At 45.0% G+C, this 16,353-nt stretch overlaps 2 protein-coding genes across 3 annotated transcripts in view; both read right to left on the bottom strand.

Moving 5' to 3' along the window:
- The window catches only part of PWWP3A (PWWP domain containing 3A, DNA repair factor), a 41,005-nt gene extending 32,244 nt beyond the window's left edge, over window positions 1-8,761 (bottom strand). The window contains exons 1-4 of one of the 2 annotated variants that reach the window (XM_081958804.1): window positions 8,542-8,761; window positions 3,747-3,860; window positions 1,226-1,314; window positions 387-457 (exon numbers count right to left, since the gene is read on the bottom strand). In XM_081958804.1, the coding sequence (XP_081814930.1) occupies window positions 387-457; window positions 1,226-1,314; window positions 3,747-3,806 (220 nt within the window). In that variant the 5' untranslated portion in view covers window positions 3,807-3,860; window positions 8,542-8,761. The remainder of the gene's footprint in view (window positions 1-386; window positions 458-1,225; window positions 1,315-3,746; window positions 3,861-8,541) is intronic. The other variant, XM_081958803.1, reaches the window with a different exon arrangement.
- Window positions 8,762-10,080: 1,319 nt separating this feature from the next.
- Window positions 10,081-16,353, bottom strand: part of LOC309384040 (calcium/calmodulin-dependent protein kinase type IV-like) — a 64,071-nt gene continuing 57,798 nt past the window's right edge. The window contains exon 11 of the mRNA XM_081937199.1: window positions 10,081-14,489. Within this exon, the coding sequence (XP_081793325.1) occupies window positions 14,193-14,489 (297 nt within the window). The 3' untranslated portion in view covers window positions 10,081-14,192. The remainder of the gene's footprint in view (window positions 14,490-16,353) is intronic.

Here is a 16,353-nt window from a genome sequence, read left to right as displayed (position 1 = left end):
GCCCTTCATTATCCAGACGAATTAGGACAGGGGTCAGCAACCCGCAGTTCTGAAGCCACATGCGGCTCTTTTATCCCTCTTTTGCGGCTCCCTGTTGCTCAAAATATGTGTCACAAACACCAATGTGTGACACCCACTGGCACGCAATTTATTGAGCTTTTCAGCCCCGGTAGGCCAACCATGGATAAATCCAAGAAAAGAAAAGTTTCAGAGAATGTTTAATTCAACTACATATGCTAGTTTTGTGGCCACTCAGGAAATAGTCAGGCAGGGGAAGGTTTTTGTGGCTCTTTTGAGTGTTTTAAGGTTGCCGACCCCTGACTTAGGAAAACAGACAACATGGAGGATTTTATGGTCACGGCTGAACAAATAAAAGAAAAACATACCCAATTGATCTGCGATATCTTCAATGCTTTGTATGGTCAGAGGCACAATATGTTCACCACGCATGGTAACCCTTGAAAAAGGGATAAAGGAAAGCGTTAAACTTTTGGTTTTATGTGGTCAAGAATGCTGTAGTTCAACTGCTGTGATATTTTTAAATAAACTAGCCGATAACCCGGCATTACCAGGGTATTTATTTATAGCGGGGAAAATGTCCAGACTAAAAGCAATAATGATGGGTTTTCCCCCTTACCAGAGGGAGCCCCCTTGTGGAGTACTGTGAAACTGTTACCACTGCGCTGTACAGTAAACGACATTTTAAGGCAGTACAGTAGAAGCCATTTTAAGGCACAACAGGCTGTATCTTAACAGAATACACACCCTGAGGGCTGTTAGGGGTGTCTTAACCCCACAGAATTTTTTCCAGAGAGTAAGTCATCTGTGTACCAAGCTTGGTTGAAATTGCTCGATGCATTCCAGAATTATGCTGGAACACACAAACACACACACACACACACAGCTGTTTTTACATATATAGATTAGACTTCTAATCCTAAACCTCTGGAGCAAATCAACCTAGCATTGTCTTTGATAAGATTACAACTCTAAGATCGCTTGTCAACATTTTGCCAGCCTGTAAATAGCTGTGACTATTCCTGTTTACCCCGAATTACATCCCATAAGGAATTTGTTTATATATATATTAAAAAAAAAAAACAGAAGGGAGACCAGAACCTGAGGGCTTTAATGGATTTATTTTGCAAATCAAATTCAACCCTACTGGTGAATTAGATATATAAAAAAAACAACGTAAGAGGCTGCAAATCCTCAGAAACTTAACTGTTTATTTTCAGCAATAATTTTGAGCCGAATGAAACCGAGCTTCTCAGGAAGCAGACGTCCTCTGGAACTCTGACTTCTAGACAAGATCTGGAAGGTGGAAGGAAAAAGTAGGTTTTTTTTTTTTTAAAGGTCCAAATTCTGAGAAACAGAAAATCCAGAGAACTGCAGCGGAGAAAGAAAAACGTACTTCTATTGTGAGAAATGCACAGTACAGAACATTGAAGTTGAGTTTTTGTTTGAAATGTTCTTCAGAACTCTCAAGACCAGAAATTTTCCCTTCCCTTGCAGTTGTGGAAGAAAAAAAAACAACCCTAAAATTGATAGCCCATCATGAGAAAATAATTACCGTATTTTTTGGAGTATAAGACGCACCGGAGTATAAGACGTACCAAGATTTTGAAGAGGTGAATTTAAAAAAAAAGTTTTTGCACACTGCAGGTCTCCCAAACCCTCTGCACGCCTCATTTTTTGTGAAAAACGGGGCATGCAGAGAATTTGAGAGGCCTGCAAATTGCTCGAGGGGGGGGGGGGGAAGCAAAAAACGACCCGTTTTTCGTGAAAATGGGTCCGTTTTTTCCCCAAAAAAGGGGCATGCATAGCCTTTAGGAACCTTGTTGAGTGCTCTTGGGTGCTGGGGGGGGGGGGGAAACCGAGCAAAAAACAGCCAATTTTTCGCTTGTTTTTGCCCTCCCCAACCCCAGGAGCACTTTGCAGGCCTCCTAAAGGCTATGCACGTCCGTTTTTGTGAAGGGGGCAGCGTTTCAGGAGTTTCAGATGCTATATTCAGTTTATAAGATCCACCCAGATTTTCACCCTCTTTTTTGGGGGGGGGGGAAAGGTGTGTCTTATACTCCGGAAAATACGGTAAGATGTGGGGAAGAGGATGTGATACAGAGATGGTATTCTGCCAGTTCGCCCCAGTTCAGGCGAACAGGTAGTGGTGGCGGGGGGCAGGCTCTGCCTACCCGCCCAGACATTATCATGGATGCTCTGTGCATACACAGAAAGTTCTGCGCATGTGCAGAAGAGCCGGGTGCGAGCTCCCGGTTCCGAACCGGTAGCGACGATCAGAGCATTTCATGCCTGATCTGATACTTCAGTCAGACCCTGAATTACAGCTGACATTCCAATATGAGTGAAAATGTAGAAGACAAAGAAATTCACAAGGAGACTCCGGGTGTATCATTTTCTTGGCAACAATATGAGCAAAACAAACAATAAAGTTTGGTCTAGTGCAGTGTTTCTCAAACTTGGCGACTTTAAGTCCTGTGGACTTCAACTCCCAGAATTCTGGGAGTTGAAGTCCACAGGACTTAAAGTCGCCAAGTTTGAGAAACACTGGTCTAGTGGTTTAAGGCTACAAGCCAGGAGACTGTGAATTCTAGTCCTGTTTCAGGCACAAAAGTCAGGTGGGTGACTTTGAGCCAATCACCAGGAGGTAAGTACTAGTCTTGCCTTAGGCAAGAAAACTGGCTGGGTGACTTTGGCCAGTCTCTTTCAGAGGGAGGTGGGTTGCAGTGGAGAAAATAAGATGAGGAAGAAATATTAGATATATTCTCTGCTTTGGGTTACTTAAAGTTAATACAGGCAGGATAAAAATCGAATAAACGCACACGGTGGCCTTGTATTACCCGCCCACCTTGGCCAGTGGCACAGCTGGTTGGCCTTTGCTGAATTCTAAACAGGGTCAGGTCTGGTTCATTCTTGAGATTGGAGACCACAGTGAAATTCTAAGTCTGTAGTCTGAACTTGAAAACCAAACAAATATAGGGAAAGGGAAAGGTTCCCCTCGCACATATGTGCTAGTCATTCCTGATTCTAGGGGATGGAGCTCATCTCCGTTTCAAAGCCAAAGAGCCAGCGCTGTCCGAAGACGTCTCCGTGGTCATGTGGCCGGCATGACTAAACGCCGAAGGCCCACGGAACGCTGTTACTTTCCCACCAAAGGTGGTTCCTATTTTCCTACTTGCATTTTTTACGTGCTTTCAAAATGCTAGGTTGGCAGAAGGTGGGACGAGTAACAGGAGCTGATTCCGTTAGGCGGCGCTAGGGATTCAAACCGCCAAACTGCCAACCTTTCTGATCGACAGAATGAAAACGTGTCCCAGAAAGCAGAGCCACAGACCCCTTGTATGATTGCCAAGATTGTCCATAAAGCCACCAAGAATCACGTCTGACTCAAAGGAATTTTTTCTTTGCATTAAGCTATCACAAACTATGATTACACTCTGTGGGATTTGCAGAAGTAGCTCACGTCCCTTCATCCCAATGTTATTTACCACTCCCAAATTATGGACAAATGGGTTGAAACAACATCCTTCTAATGGGAGGAAGCCTTTTAACATAACAGGGTGACCCTTTTCCTTTTGGTTAAATATAGTTTGCAACCAGAACAAACAAAACCCAAAACTAAATACAGTTGAACTGCCACCTCAGTTTGAATGGGTAAGGTAGTTTTAGCCAAACTGGACATGTCTCTTCCCCAAATCAGAAATAATCAAGGTTGGCCCATTACATACCTGTGCTGGCCATAGCCGCTTTTTCCACTTGCAAAAGACATATTCTCCTTCACTCATCATCCTTGATGGATGTCAGCTGGGGATCCAGGTTAAAGGCTTGCTAGCAGAGACGTCCTAGGTTACAGTAACAAAGTAAATCATTGTACAGGTAGCCCTCGACTTACAACAGTTCATTTAGTGACTTGTCGAAGTTACAATGGCACTGAAAAAAGTGTGTTACGACAATTTTTCACATTTACGACCGTTGCAGCATCCCTGTGGGCCCATGATCAAAATTCACATGCTTGGCAAACTGTCTCATATTTATGACAGTTGCAATGTCACAGAGTCATGTGATCACCCTTTTCAGAAGCCAAGGTCAACGGGGAAGCCAGATTCACTTAACAACCGTGTTACTAACTTAACAAGTGCAGTGATTCGCTCAACAACTGTGGCAAGGAAAATCATAATAGAGAGAGCAAAAGTCACTGAACAACTGTCACTTAGCAACAGAATTTTTTGGCTCAACTGCGTTGTACGTCACGGACCACCTGTACTCCATTCCATAAAATATCTATCATTGGTCGTATCAAGAGTAATTTTTATTCTACGTTTTCTCTAGATCAACACCAAGGAATTCCACTAATAAAAATATTTATTTGTTCACACTGATATGCCAGAAAATATTTAGAATATTTAGAATCATAGAATCGCAGGGTTGGAAGGGGCCTTGAAGGTCTTCTAGTCCAACCTTCTGCTCAAGGCAGACTTTATACCATTCTGATCAAAAGGTTGTCCAGTCTATGCTCGAAAAACTCCAAGGATGGAACACAACAACTCCAACAGGCAACCTGTTCCATTATTTTATTTATTTGTATCCCACCCTTACTATTTTTACAAATAACTGGGGATGGACATAGCCAACACACCTTCTTCTTTCTATTTTCCTAACAACAGTAATCCTGTCTATTGGACTGAGAGAGAGAAACTGATTGGCCCACTTGCCAGTTGGCTTTCTTAGCTATGGTGAGTTAATTGTTCGTTTCTTAAATTTCTCATTAGTTTCAGATTCGATCTTCCTTTAAGGAGTTCCACCCAATGCTTCTTGTCCCGCCCTCCAGTGCTTTGAAGAATGGATCGATCCTCTCTTCTCTGTGACAACCCCTCAAGTATTGGATGTCACGTCTAACCCTTCTTTTTGATCTGCACCACAGAGAAGCAAAGGAGGTTAGACTGGAATAAAACGGATTGGGCCAAACCCATTAACTGTAATATGTTTGGCCAAGTTGCAATGCAGGATCTTTGACCAGATAGAAGTTCTATCTCAGTGATGGTGAACCTGTGTTAGCAGCTGCCAAAAAAGCCAACACAGTTCTAGGCTGCATCAACAGAGGGATAGAATCAAGATCACGTGAAGTGTTAATACCACTTTATAAAGCCTTGGTAAGGCCACACTTGGAATACGGCATTCAGTTTTGGTCACCACGATGTAGAAAAGATGTGGAGACTCTAGAAAGAGTGCAGAGAAGAGCAACAAAGATGATGAGGGGACTGGAGGCTAAAACATATGAAGAACGGTTGCAGGAACTGGGTATGTCTAGTTTAATAGAAAGAAGGACTAGGGGAGGCATGATAGCAGTGTTCCAATATCTCAGGGGTTGCCACAAAGAAGAGGGAGTCAAACTATTCTCCAAGGCACCTGAGGGTAGAACAAGAAGCAATGGGTGGAAACTAATCAAGGAGAGAAGCAACTTAGAACTGAGGAGAAATTTCCTGACAGTTAGCACAATTAATCTGTGGAACAGCTTGCCTCCAGAAGTTGTGAATGCCCCAACAGTGGAAGTCTTTAAGAAGATGTTGGATAGCCATTTGTCTGATATGGTCTAAGGTTTCCTGCCTAGGCAGGGAGTTGGACTAAAAGACCTCCAAGGTCCCTTCCAACTCTGCTATTGTATTGTATTGTATTGTAACCTTTTAGGCAGAGAGTGCCCAAGCCAGAAGAGACGTGCCGGGGCACCAGAAACTCAATGACCAGCTGGCTGAGTTAGGGCGATGGCGCATGTGCCCACCGAGAGGGCTCTGCGTGCCACCTCTGGTTAGTTCAGAACGCTGAACGCTGCCACCTCAGCTAGTTCAGAACGCAGCCGCGCGGGTTATCATGGGGAGTACACGATACTCCCACGTAACACCTCTCCTGCGCGAGCTGCACTGGCTACCTGTGGCCTTCCGGGTGCGTTTCAAGGTATTGATTACCATCTTTAAAGCGCTCCATGGCATAGGACCTAGTTATCTGCAGGATCGCATCCTACCACACACGTCCCTACGACCAATCCGCTCACACAGGGTGGGACTCCTCCTGGTGCCGTCCGCTAGGCAATGCCAGCGGGCGACACCTAGGAGTAGGTCCTTCTCTGTGATGGGCCCAACCCTCTGGAATGACCTCCCCCCGACATTCGAACTACCACCGACCTCCGTTCCTTCCGTCAAAAATTAAAGACTCACCTGTTTCAATCAGCTGGCCTGGCACTCTCTTAGTTTTGCCTCCCGGGGATATATTTTAATTGGGTTTGGGTATTTTAATTGGGGATGTTTTTTAGGGTTTCTATAGTATATTTATTTCTTGTACAGTCTTATCTCCTCCATCCAAATGTTTAGTATTTAATTGTTTTATATTATTGTATTTTATGCATTTTATTTGACTGTACACCGCCCCGAGTCCCTTTTTGGGAGAGGGGGCGGTTTAGAAATCCAAGAAATAAATAAATAAATAATAAATGCGTGCCATAGGTTCGCCATCACGGTTCTATCTAAACCAACAGCAGAAACTTACTCCAGCTGCAACTGCCACAGCACCAGCAGAATTCTGCCTACCTAGTCTGACTGGTTTGAAAACCAAGAGGGTTTGATTAAAATGTAGATGCCCAACAGGAACCCCAGATATTACGCAGAGATGTAACCCTTTTGATTTTTTTTAAAATCTCACCCTTGTTATTTTTAGAAACAACAGGGTAGCAAACATACCTAATATTTTTTTCCTCCTAGGAAAAACTAGAAACCTAGGGTAAGGAAGAATTGGTATGTTTGCCTTGAGGGATGAAAAATATGCAAGATAAACATCTAAAACAAACTTTCAGAAAGCCAAACGGACAGACATTTGCATACTTTCATGCTGGCTAAGTGTACTAATTAATACAAGTGGAAGAGCACCCACCAATTAATGACACATATTGTTCTTCCATTTGGAAAGCAGCAAGTGACATCTGGAGTCCTCACCAAGGATTATATCAGAAACAAATACATGAGGCGGGCAGTTATATAAATGTATCAAATAAATGGGGGTGGTGACGGATTTTATTTTCCTGGGCTCCAAGATTACTGTAGGCGAGGACTGCAGCTAAGAAATTAAAAGACGCTTGCTCCTGGGGAGGAAAGCTAGGGCAAATCTCAACAGCTTACGAAAAAACAGAGACATCACTCTGCCAACAAAAGTGTGTATAGTCAAGGCTGTGGTTTTCCCAGTTGCAATGGATGGCTGTGAAAGATGGACCATAAGAAAGGCTGAGTGCCAAAGAATGGAGGCCTTTGAACGATGGTGCTGGAGAAGACTCCTGCGATTCCCTTGGACTGCAAGGCTATTTAACCAGTCAGTCCTAGAGGAGATCAACCCTGACTGCTCTTTAAAAGGCCAGATCCTGAAGGTGAAACTCAAATCCTTTGGCCACCTGATGAGAAGGAAGGACTCCCTGGAGAAGAGCCTCATGCTGGGAAAGATAGAGGGCAAAAGAAGAAGAAGGGGACGACAGAGAATGAGGTGGCTGGATGGAGTCACTGAAGCAGTAGGCGTGAGTTTAAATGGACTCCAGAGGATGGTAGAGGACAGGAAGGCCTGGAGGAACGTTGTCCATGGGGTCGCGATGGGTTGGACACAACTTCGCAACAAACAACAATAACAACAACACTAAGTGAAATCACGGCCATCCCTACGATCTGACATCTGCTTTCTTTTGCTGTACTGCCCTGCAAAGCTCTTAGGGCTGGTGGCACTTTGTCATCCCTGTCGTAACTGCGAACAGCGGCTGTCTTGAGGTGGTCACTAAGCAAGGACTGCCTGCACTAGTTTCCATGAACTTGGTGAAAGAGTGTGTAGTGTGAGACGAGGGGGAATGCTATATGCATTGAACAAATACTTTGTTATTTTTACATCTCATTCTCCCCATGCCCTCCTCCCACAGCAGGGGAAGTGGAGAGAAAGAAGACCCACCTGTGTTTCTTCACCTGGGACGTTTAGAGGTGTGGACTTCAACTCCCACAATTCCCCAGGCTGAGAAATACCTGCACTAACATGTATAGTGGGTGCAGGCTATGGGATCCCTTAACCCATGGATGGGGGATCTATGGCCCCTTTAAGGACTTGTGGACTTCAACTCCCAGAATTCCTGAGCCAGCATGGCTGGCTCAGGAATTCTGGGAGTTGAAGTCCACAAGTCCTTAAAGGGGCCATAGATCCCCCATCCCTGCCTTAATCACAGGGGCAATCCTCCCATTTTTTTGGGTCCCCCCACTCTAAGAAGCTACCCAAGTTACTGCAGAAGGCTGGGGAACCTGAAGTAAGGCAATCCACCCCCGTGGAGTGGAGCAGGAGAGGGAAATAGCCACAGGTTAGCCATATTTAGGAGGGGAGGGGAAGAAGTCTTCCTCTCTACCCATGGAAGCAGCCCCCTCCCCAGGGCAGTCACTGCATCCCTTCTTTTTTTTCCTTCCGTCTTTTCCCCCTCCCCTCAACCACCACATTGGGGAGAGCGGGACTCGAACTTACCACACCCAAAGCTTCGTCCTTCTCCTCGGTCGCATTTGAAAACTGCAACGCATAGCTCCGCCCTTTCCTCATCCGCCCCGCCCCCTCCTCCTCCTCCAGACTGTTGAGGCCGACAACTGGGGGACTGGCCACGCCCCCTCCGTCTTTTCTAGCGGAGCCCCGCCTCTTTGAATCTCACTCGGGCTCCACATTGGGTGCGGGTATCCCGCCCTTTGGCTTCCAGCTCGGGCACTTCCGGATTCTTCCGCCCTTTCCTCATTTGTTACTGCAGTCTCCGCCCGCTCATTAAAGCAAGGGCCAATCGCTTCGAAGGATTGATTTCCCTCCTTTCTCTTCCCCCCTCCCCCAAAAGTTACGATAGCAACTCAGATAAAACGCAAGGGGCGGGGCTAGCGGCAGACGCAGCACGTGACTCAATGCGCGTTTGGTAACCGAGCGGGACAAGTCAATCCGATCTGAGGGTTGTCCTTCCTTAGCACCAATCAGAATGGAAAACGAAACGTCAATCTCGGATTCAATTTTGCCCCCCCTTCGCTTCTCTAACGACCGCAGGCCCTCCAGAGCTTTGCGCGAGGCACAGCTCTTTGCGGAGGCGGCTCGAGACAAAGCAGCCAATCACAGAAGGCATTTGGTTATGCGTTGCCTCCTGAATGGACGCTGCATCCATCACACCTGCTTTATTCCCGCCCTACCAAGTTTTTTTTCCCCACTTTCCTTTTTTTTAAATTTTTCTCAAGAGCGAATTTTGGGTTAGGATACCGTGCAACACAATGAAATCACAGTTAAAAGTGGAGTGGCTGCAATGCACGCTGTGATTTTTGCAAGTTGTAGGAAACGAGTTCATTTAGTGACCGTTGGAAGTTATAACCGCACTGAAAAAAGGGTGATCATTTTCACACTTAACGACCATTGGAGCATCCTGATGGTCATATATGATCAACATTCATCCTTGGCAACTGACTCATATTTATGATGGTTGCAGAGTCCCGGGGTCATGTGATCACCTTTGGCCAACTTCTGAGTCAATGGGGAAGCCAGATTCACTTAATGACTGTGATTCATTTAATAACAGCAGTAATTTGTTTAACAAGTGTAGCAAAAATGTCACAAAATCAGGTGTGACTCACTTAACAACTGCCTTGCTTAGCAATAGAAAGTCTGGTCTCAATTGTGGTTATAAATTCAGGATTATCTCTTTAGGAATACGAAGGAGCTATACTGAATAGCGCTTACTCCCAATGAAGAATTTTGGCTTAAGTCTTCAGTGCCGTTGTAACTTTGGACAGTCACTAAACTAACTGTTGTAAATCAGGGACTTCCTTTAGAGCAGGGGTGTCAAACTAAACACAACAAAGACACCCAGGTGTGAACTGGTGTGCAGTAGTTGGATCTGAAGCTCCTTGTGTGAGGGATGCCTAAACTGGATCAGAAGCACTTTTATCCAGGTTAACCCGACACTCCCAGCTATGTCTACTCCCAAAAGAAGCAACTTAACAACAAAAACTATCTAATAAAAAGCACAACACAAACCCACCTTGGTGTCCTTAAATCACTTCCACAATTTTAATCCCAACGAGTTTCTTGGATTAATGTATTTATTTTTAACACGCATGTGCAATCTTCTCAGGGGTCTTCCAACAAGCCAAGTCAATGGCGGAAGATGGATTTGCTTAATAGCCATGTGACTTACTTAATGACCATGGCCAAAAAAAGGTTATAAATTGGGCATGGCTCACTTAACAAAGACATTGCTTAGCAAAGGACAGCCTGATCTCAATTGTGGTCATAAGTTGAGGTCTACCTGTAATAAAGTTCCCTAGAGCCAATCTAATATTTTACCTTGTTCAATATATCACATTTCTTATAGCATCCTAGTTAACAATCTGGACATAAATCAAGTTCAATCAATACACTAATTGGGTGCCCCCTCTCTACCCACCTTCCATTGTTAGCTTCCCATTCATACATCTATCTGCTTACAGTGTAACTGAGTATCGTAAAATGTAGGTTGTTTTCCAGGATTCTCCAGTTCATCCCAGCAATACAACATAGATAAATATTTCAAGATTGATGGCAGCATCACAGTCTCTCTTTAGCTGTTGGTTTTTTTTTTGGGTGGGGGGGAGAACAGAAACTGTTTTTCCACTCTAAGTTCTGGATAGCTGCCTCGTGTCTATGTTTGAAATTAAGTCCAACATTAAGCGACGGACTCGAACTAGAGCCTAGCCCTTGAATTTCTGGCAATATTTCAATCGAAAATATTGTGTTAGTTCTTATTATTAGAAACTGAGGAAATGTTCAAAGCAAAATATGGCTCCCTGCCAGTTCGTATTGTTGCACCGAAGGAAATCGTCATCCAAAGTGGAGCATCACCGATCTGTTAAATCATAGATGTTTCTCATACCAGCAAATTAATTCTGAATGAGTTGCAATTTAACAAGAATATTTCCAACCCACTTATTTCTGAGGGTAGGTGAGTGAAACAAACACCGGCCTGTTTCTCAAAAAGTGTCAGTGTCAAACGGGGCACATAACACTCCATGTCTCTTTTCGTGAGGGGCCACAACGGGCGTTTCACAAGATGAGGAGTTTTAACAAATCCAAAATGCCCAACAGGTCTTAAGTGTCGTGGTTGCATTACAAGCACCAGAGTTTGCCGGCTCATCGCCACGTACAATCTACTCCCCATCCACGCCAAATCGCCTTTTTGTTAAAGTTCTTCCTTATGCAGTTGGAGCCAATCATCTGTTACCAGAGCCCCTCTCCACATTTGGGCTATATATCCCCAGCTGCCTGTTTTGGGGACATTTTTTTTGTTGCCTTGTGAGGGCTAATGTGGTTACTTGTGACCGTAGGAGGCACGTACTTCCAAATGTGTGACAAGGTGCCTCTTAGGAAGTCAGAAGGCCGCCCCATCAGCCCCAGTAAAAGTTTGATGTCCTGGTGTTTTGCCACGTACATCCCAATTTTTAAAATGCTTTTCGCAAAATTGTGGTGTCTCGCGAGACAATAACCTAGTCCACTTGTTCTGCCATTTCTGACTTTTGCAAAAGCAGAATTCCACATTGCTTGGAAATGACCACAGTAGTTACTGCAGAGACTCTCAACCAATCTTGTTCTGTTTTGTTTGTTGCTCAAATCCATAAACTGTTCAAGCAAACGGCAAGGAGAATAAATACATGTTTTCTGCAGAGCATTGGAGAAGAAAACTTTCTGTGTCCTCAAGCTCAATTTAATTCTTCCAGTTAAAGCGGCAGGTTCCGATTGCTCTTGGCCCCACACCAAGCAAACAAAAATATCACTTATCACTTCGGCCCTTTTGCTTCTATCAAACCAGCATTGTTGATCCTTATATTTTAAGTTCTTTGAGGTGATGAATACTCTTCTGATGACCCTCTTTCTCAGGTGCCCTGCATACTTTTGTCAGAAAAACCATGTCCAAACCTTGAGTACATTTTGGGGTGAGATATTTTAAGAAGGATGTAGCAAATTGGGAAGAGAATAACAGAGTTGGAAGGGGACCTTGGGGGTCTTCTAGTCCAACCCCCTGCTCTGGCAGGAAACCTGACGCCATTCCAGATAAATAATTGTCCAATTTCTGCTTAAAAACCTCCAGTGTTGAGGCACCCACAATTTCTGGTGGCAGGACGTTCCACTGATTAATTGTTCTCACCGAGACGGAAATTTCTCCTCAGTTCTAGGTTGGTTCTCTCCTTGATCAGTTTGTTGCTTCTTGTCCTGCCTTCAGGGGCTTTGGAGAATACGTTCAGCCCCACGTCTTTGTGGCAGCCCCAGATCAAGTGTAAGGCAAAGGAATCGGGATGAAGTATAGAAATAGGGCCTGTAAGGAACAGTTGAAAAAGAAATGTGCATCTTGAGTTTGGAGAAGAAGTTTGGACAAGAAAGATTGGAAGGCAGCAAATACTCACTCTACAAATTAAGTCTACAAGGCAAGACTTAATTTAAGGAGTTAAAGTTACAGTGGAGAGCCCGCGTGGCATAGCAGTTGGATGCATCAGCTTAGAACCAGGAGACTGGGAGTTCTAGTTCTGCTTTAGGCAAGAAACTAGCCGAGTCACTCTAAGATGGGCATTTTCTTTTTTAAGAGCTAGGGGCCATAATATACACATAATGTTCAGACGAGTAAGGACCATTCTTTCTGGAATAATGACGCAAAGTGGATGACACTGGATCACACCCTGGCAGAATCAAAATATTCTTATTTTGGGGGAAGCGGTGAAGCATTCCTCCCCCCCTCCCGCAGGTGAGATATTTGGTGAGATCCCTGCTTCAAGGTGTGGCCGGAAAAGGTGGGACCAAATTTTGATCCTGTGAAGGTCATATAGTTCAAATGCACTCTGCAGAGTAGAGACAAGTCCAGAGCTATTTTGTATGGGGGAAAAAATCACTTTTCTCTCATTTTGCTGCAGTTCCGTGCTCTTGGAAGGAGGCAAAATTGGGGCCTGCCAGCAAGAAAATGATTTAGAGAAGCAACAATGGCGGCACCTATTTATTGGTTGGAGGGTGCATCAGGAGGCAGCTGTTCCTTAATGTGTTCCATCTGGCTTACAAACAGTTGGAAAAAAATCCCTGAATGGGTAGAGAAGCACCTTATGCTCCAAAGGTATTCGTTGAATGGAAAGATGGCAGTGGCTTTAGAGCTGATACTCCGAGTGTAGAAGGCCTCAGATTCAAAAATGGTGCCTGCAGTTAAAAGGATCTTATGTTGCAATAGAAGAAAACTTCTCCCCGCCCCCCTCCGGCGCACTTCTCCCTGAATTATTACTATGGGATTTCAAATACAAAAGAAATAAAACTGCTGTCTTCTGATAGTTCTGCCTTCTAGGGAGCCACCGAGGATATTTATATAATAAAAACTGGAATATGCTACACAGGCATACATATGTATGTATGCATATGTGTATGTATGTATATGTATGTATTTCATCCAATTTTTATACACATACAAACATATACACACATATACATACACAAACACACACACATCTGATTTCTAAGCTGTCTGGTTCCCATACAAATGCATACATTCTTATCCTTTTGTTGTATGCTTGTGTGTACAAAGACAAACACACATACACACCAATTTTTGTTGTGTTTGTGTGTGTATGTGTGTGTGTGTGTTTATATATCTAACATTTTTAAGCTACCTGGCTCCCATACAAATGCATATATTCTTATCTTTTTGTTGTATGCTTATATGCATGTGTACGTGTGCACGTACACACACACACACACACACACACCAAGGGTATTCAAGAACATGGATTTCTCTGCAAAACAAGACAAACGGCTCTTCAGCCCCCCTAGCATTGCCTATCCTTAGTGCCTTCCCCACTGTGGTGCTCTCCCAAAAAATTGGATCATAGCTCCCATCATCCCTGGATGAAGATGATGGGAGCAGGAATCCCACATAACCAGAAGAGGCCAGGTTGTAGAAGATCATGTCTCTGTAGCACTTTCTCGTAAGTTCAACTAGCTTTCGGTCCTCCTCCTCCATCTGAATTGCTCTCTCAATCTGGCTGGTGGCCTTTGATGGTCATTGTTCGAATTTGGTCTATCGAAGGTGGCGATAAGACTTCCTATACCCCCTGAGTTTGGTGACAAGAGCAATGCGCTGGTGTGCCGTAGGGTTAAGTGTTGCAGCCGGAACCGTTAAGTATCATCACCGGGGTTACGGGACTCTCGTTCTGGAAACCTTCCAGCTTCTCGACCTTGGCTAAGGGGCTGTTTATAGTGATGGCTTCTTCTGTGTCAGTCTCCATCTTCGTCTCCTTGTAAAGGTTCTCTTCTTGGAGGAAGAGGCCACTCTCTGCCGAGGGAGCTGCGCTGTCCTCTTTGGTAGCATCCTGATGGCGCTCATTTCTGCATCCCTCGTGGTGGCTGTGGTTGCCAAGGCGGCTGGATGCCACCACTGCTTTCACGGCAGCCTGTGTGTATTAGACATGACATGACAAAAGAGTGACATTGGTTTGAATGCACATGTTTATTACTTTAAAGGAGCTGTAAAAGGGATGCTATTGGCAGTGACTGTGTTCTCACCCAGCTCCCCAAACACGACAAGCCTTCTGAAGTTAACTCAAATATTCCTTTAATTAGGAGTGCCGGCAATCCCAGCAAAAACTTTCTCTCTGACTGCAGGCTAACAAATCTGTCTGGCCGGAAGACGAATAGTTGTCTGCCACATCTATTCATCTTCGCCCCCTGCCTTTGATCCCCAGAGCTAGGATGGAGCTTCCCTAGCAGCGGTGGCTCTTCCTTCCCAAGAATCGGCCCATGGATTTCCACTGCTCTCCTCTCCTCTGCCTTCTGCACATCTGCATGTCAGGCACCAGACCCAACTGTTCCTCCTCTTCCTCACCAGCCACCTCCACACCTGGGGGCTGCTGACTCTCCATCTGTGGGCTGACAGATGGCCCAGGCTCTGCCTCTGTCTCTCTCTCTCTCTCTGCCAGCTCCATTCCCTCTTCCCACCTTGGAGCTCTCAGGTTGCCTTGATGCTGACCCTGACTCCCACGCCTCCTCCTCTGATTCGGCTGCTGGACGGGCCGGCAGCCAACAGGCCACAACAGAATGTTAGTCTCCTTCACTGGCCCTGTTTATATACAGTAAATTTATTATTATTTGTAGTCTGGTCTAGTGGTTAAGGCGCCAGGCTAGAAACCGGGAGACTGTGAGTTCCCACCTTAGGCATGAAAGCTGGCTGGGGGACTTTAGGCCAGCCACTCTCTCTCAGCCCAGCCTTCCTCACAGGGTTGTTGTGGAGAAAATATCAGGAAGAAGTCACATTAGATATTTTTGCCACTTTTAAGTTGTTTGTAAAAATAAACAAAAGCAGCATATAAATTACATAATTAAATAACTGGTTGTTTCGACCGAATTTTAATTCTATGCTAGCCCCTCAGAATTGGCCCTATGAGATGCAGGACTGCATAGGCCAATCAGCAACTATTCAGCATCCATTCAGCAACTATTTAAACTTCAGTTATGATGGTGCTGAATGAGAGATAAGAGGTCCTCCTAGCTGTGGTCACTGCAGCCATCCTCATGGTCACATCTTCATTATTTGGACGCTCGGCAACTGGCTTGGCAAATGTCACAATTATGACATCACAGCATCCCACAGTCATGTGATCACCGTCTGCAGCCTTCCCTGTCAGCTTCTGACAAACAAAAGTCAATGGAGAAGTGTTGTGGAGCTGGCAGCAGATTCGGGCAGTGAGGAGGTTGGGGAGGAACATGGACCAGTCCTGGAGTCTGGGGAAGGCTCTGATGAGGGCTTTGTGTTGGAGGCAGAGATGGGACCAGGGCCGTCTGACAGTTATCAGCTGCCTTCGGAATCAGACATCAGGGAGGCACACGAACAACTGGAGTTTGTTTCAAGTGTCCTCATGCGCAGAGTTGCCAGATGAAGGGAACAGCTAAAGAACAGGAATCGACTTGGGAGTAAGGCCACAGGTGGATGATGAATGGCCCCTCCCAGAGGAAATAAAAGAGGAGCAAAAGGGGAGTGGAGTTTGCAGGAGACAGTTAGTTGGCTTAATTGGTTTGTGACTCTCTGACTCCTTGCCAAGTTTTGCAGATATCAGCCTGTCAGCTCTCCAAGCAAGATAAGGTCTGTGACTTTAAATCCTCCCTTGAAAGACTTTGATGGGCGTGAATGAGCAGAATTCACAGCAAATTAATAAAAAGGGCTTTTTGTCGGGACAAGGAGTTTGCTTCATGCTCTCGGGAAGCCTTGGTCAGAACAAGAAGCCAACAGGAGGTTGAAAATGTCAGTGGTGTGACTGTGAA

The sequence above is a fragment of the Natrix helvetica genome (assembly GCF_964273705.1).
Source record: "Natrix helvetica genome assembly, chromosome: 1".
In the NCBI taxonomy this organism is placed as follows: domain Eukaryota; kingdom Metazoa; phylum Chordata; class Lepidosauria; order Squamata; family Natricidae; genus Natrix; species Natrix helvetica.
The sequence above is the reverse complement of the archived record's forward strand: the minus strand, read 5'-3'. Positions and strand labels throughout refer to the sequence as shown.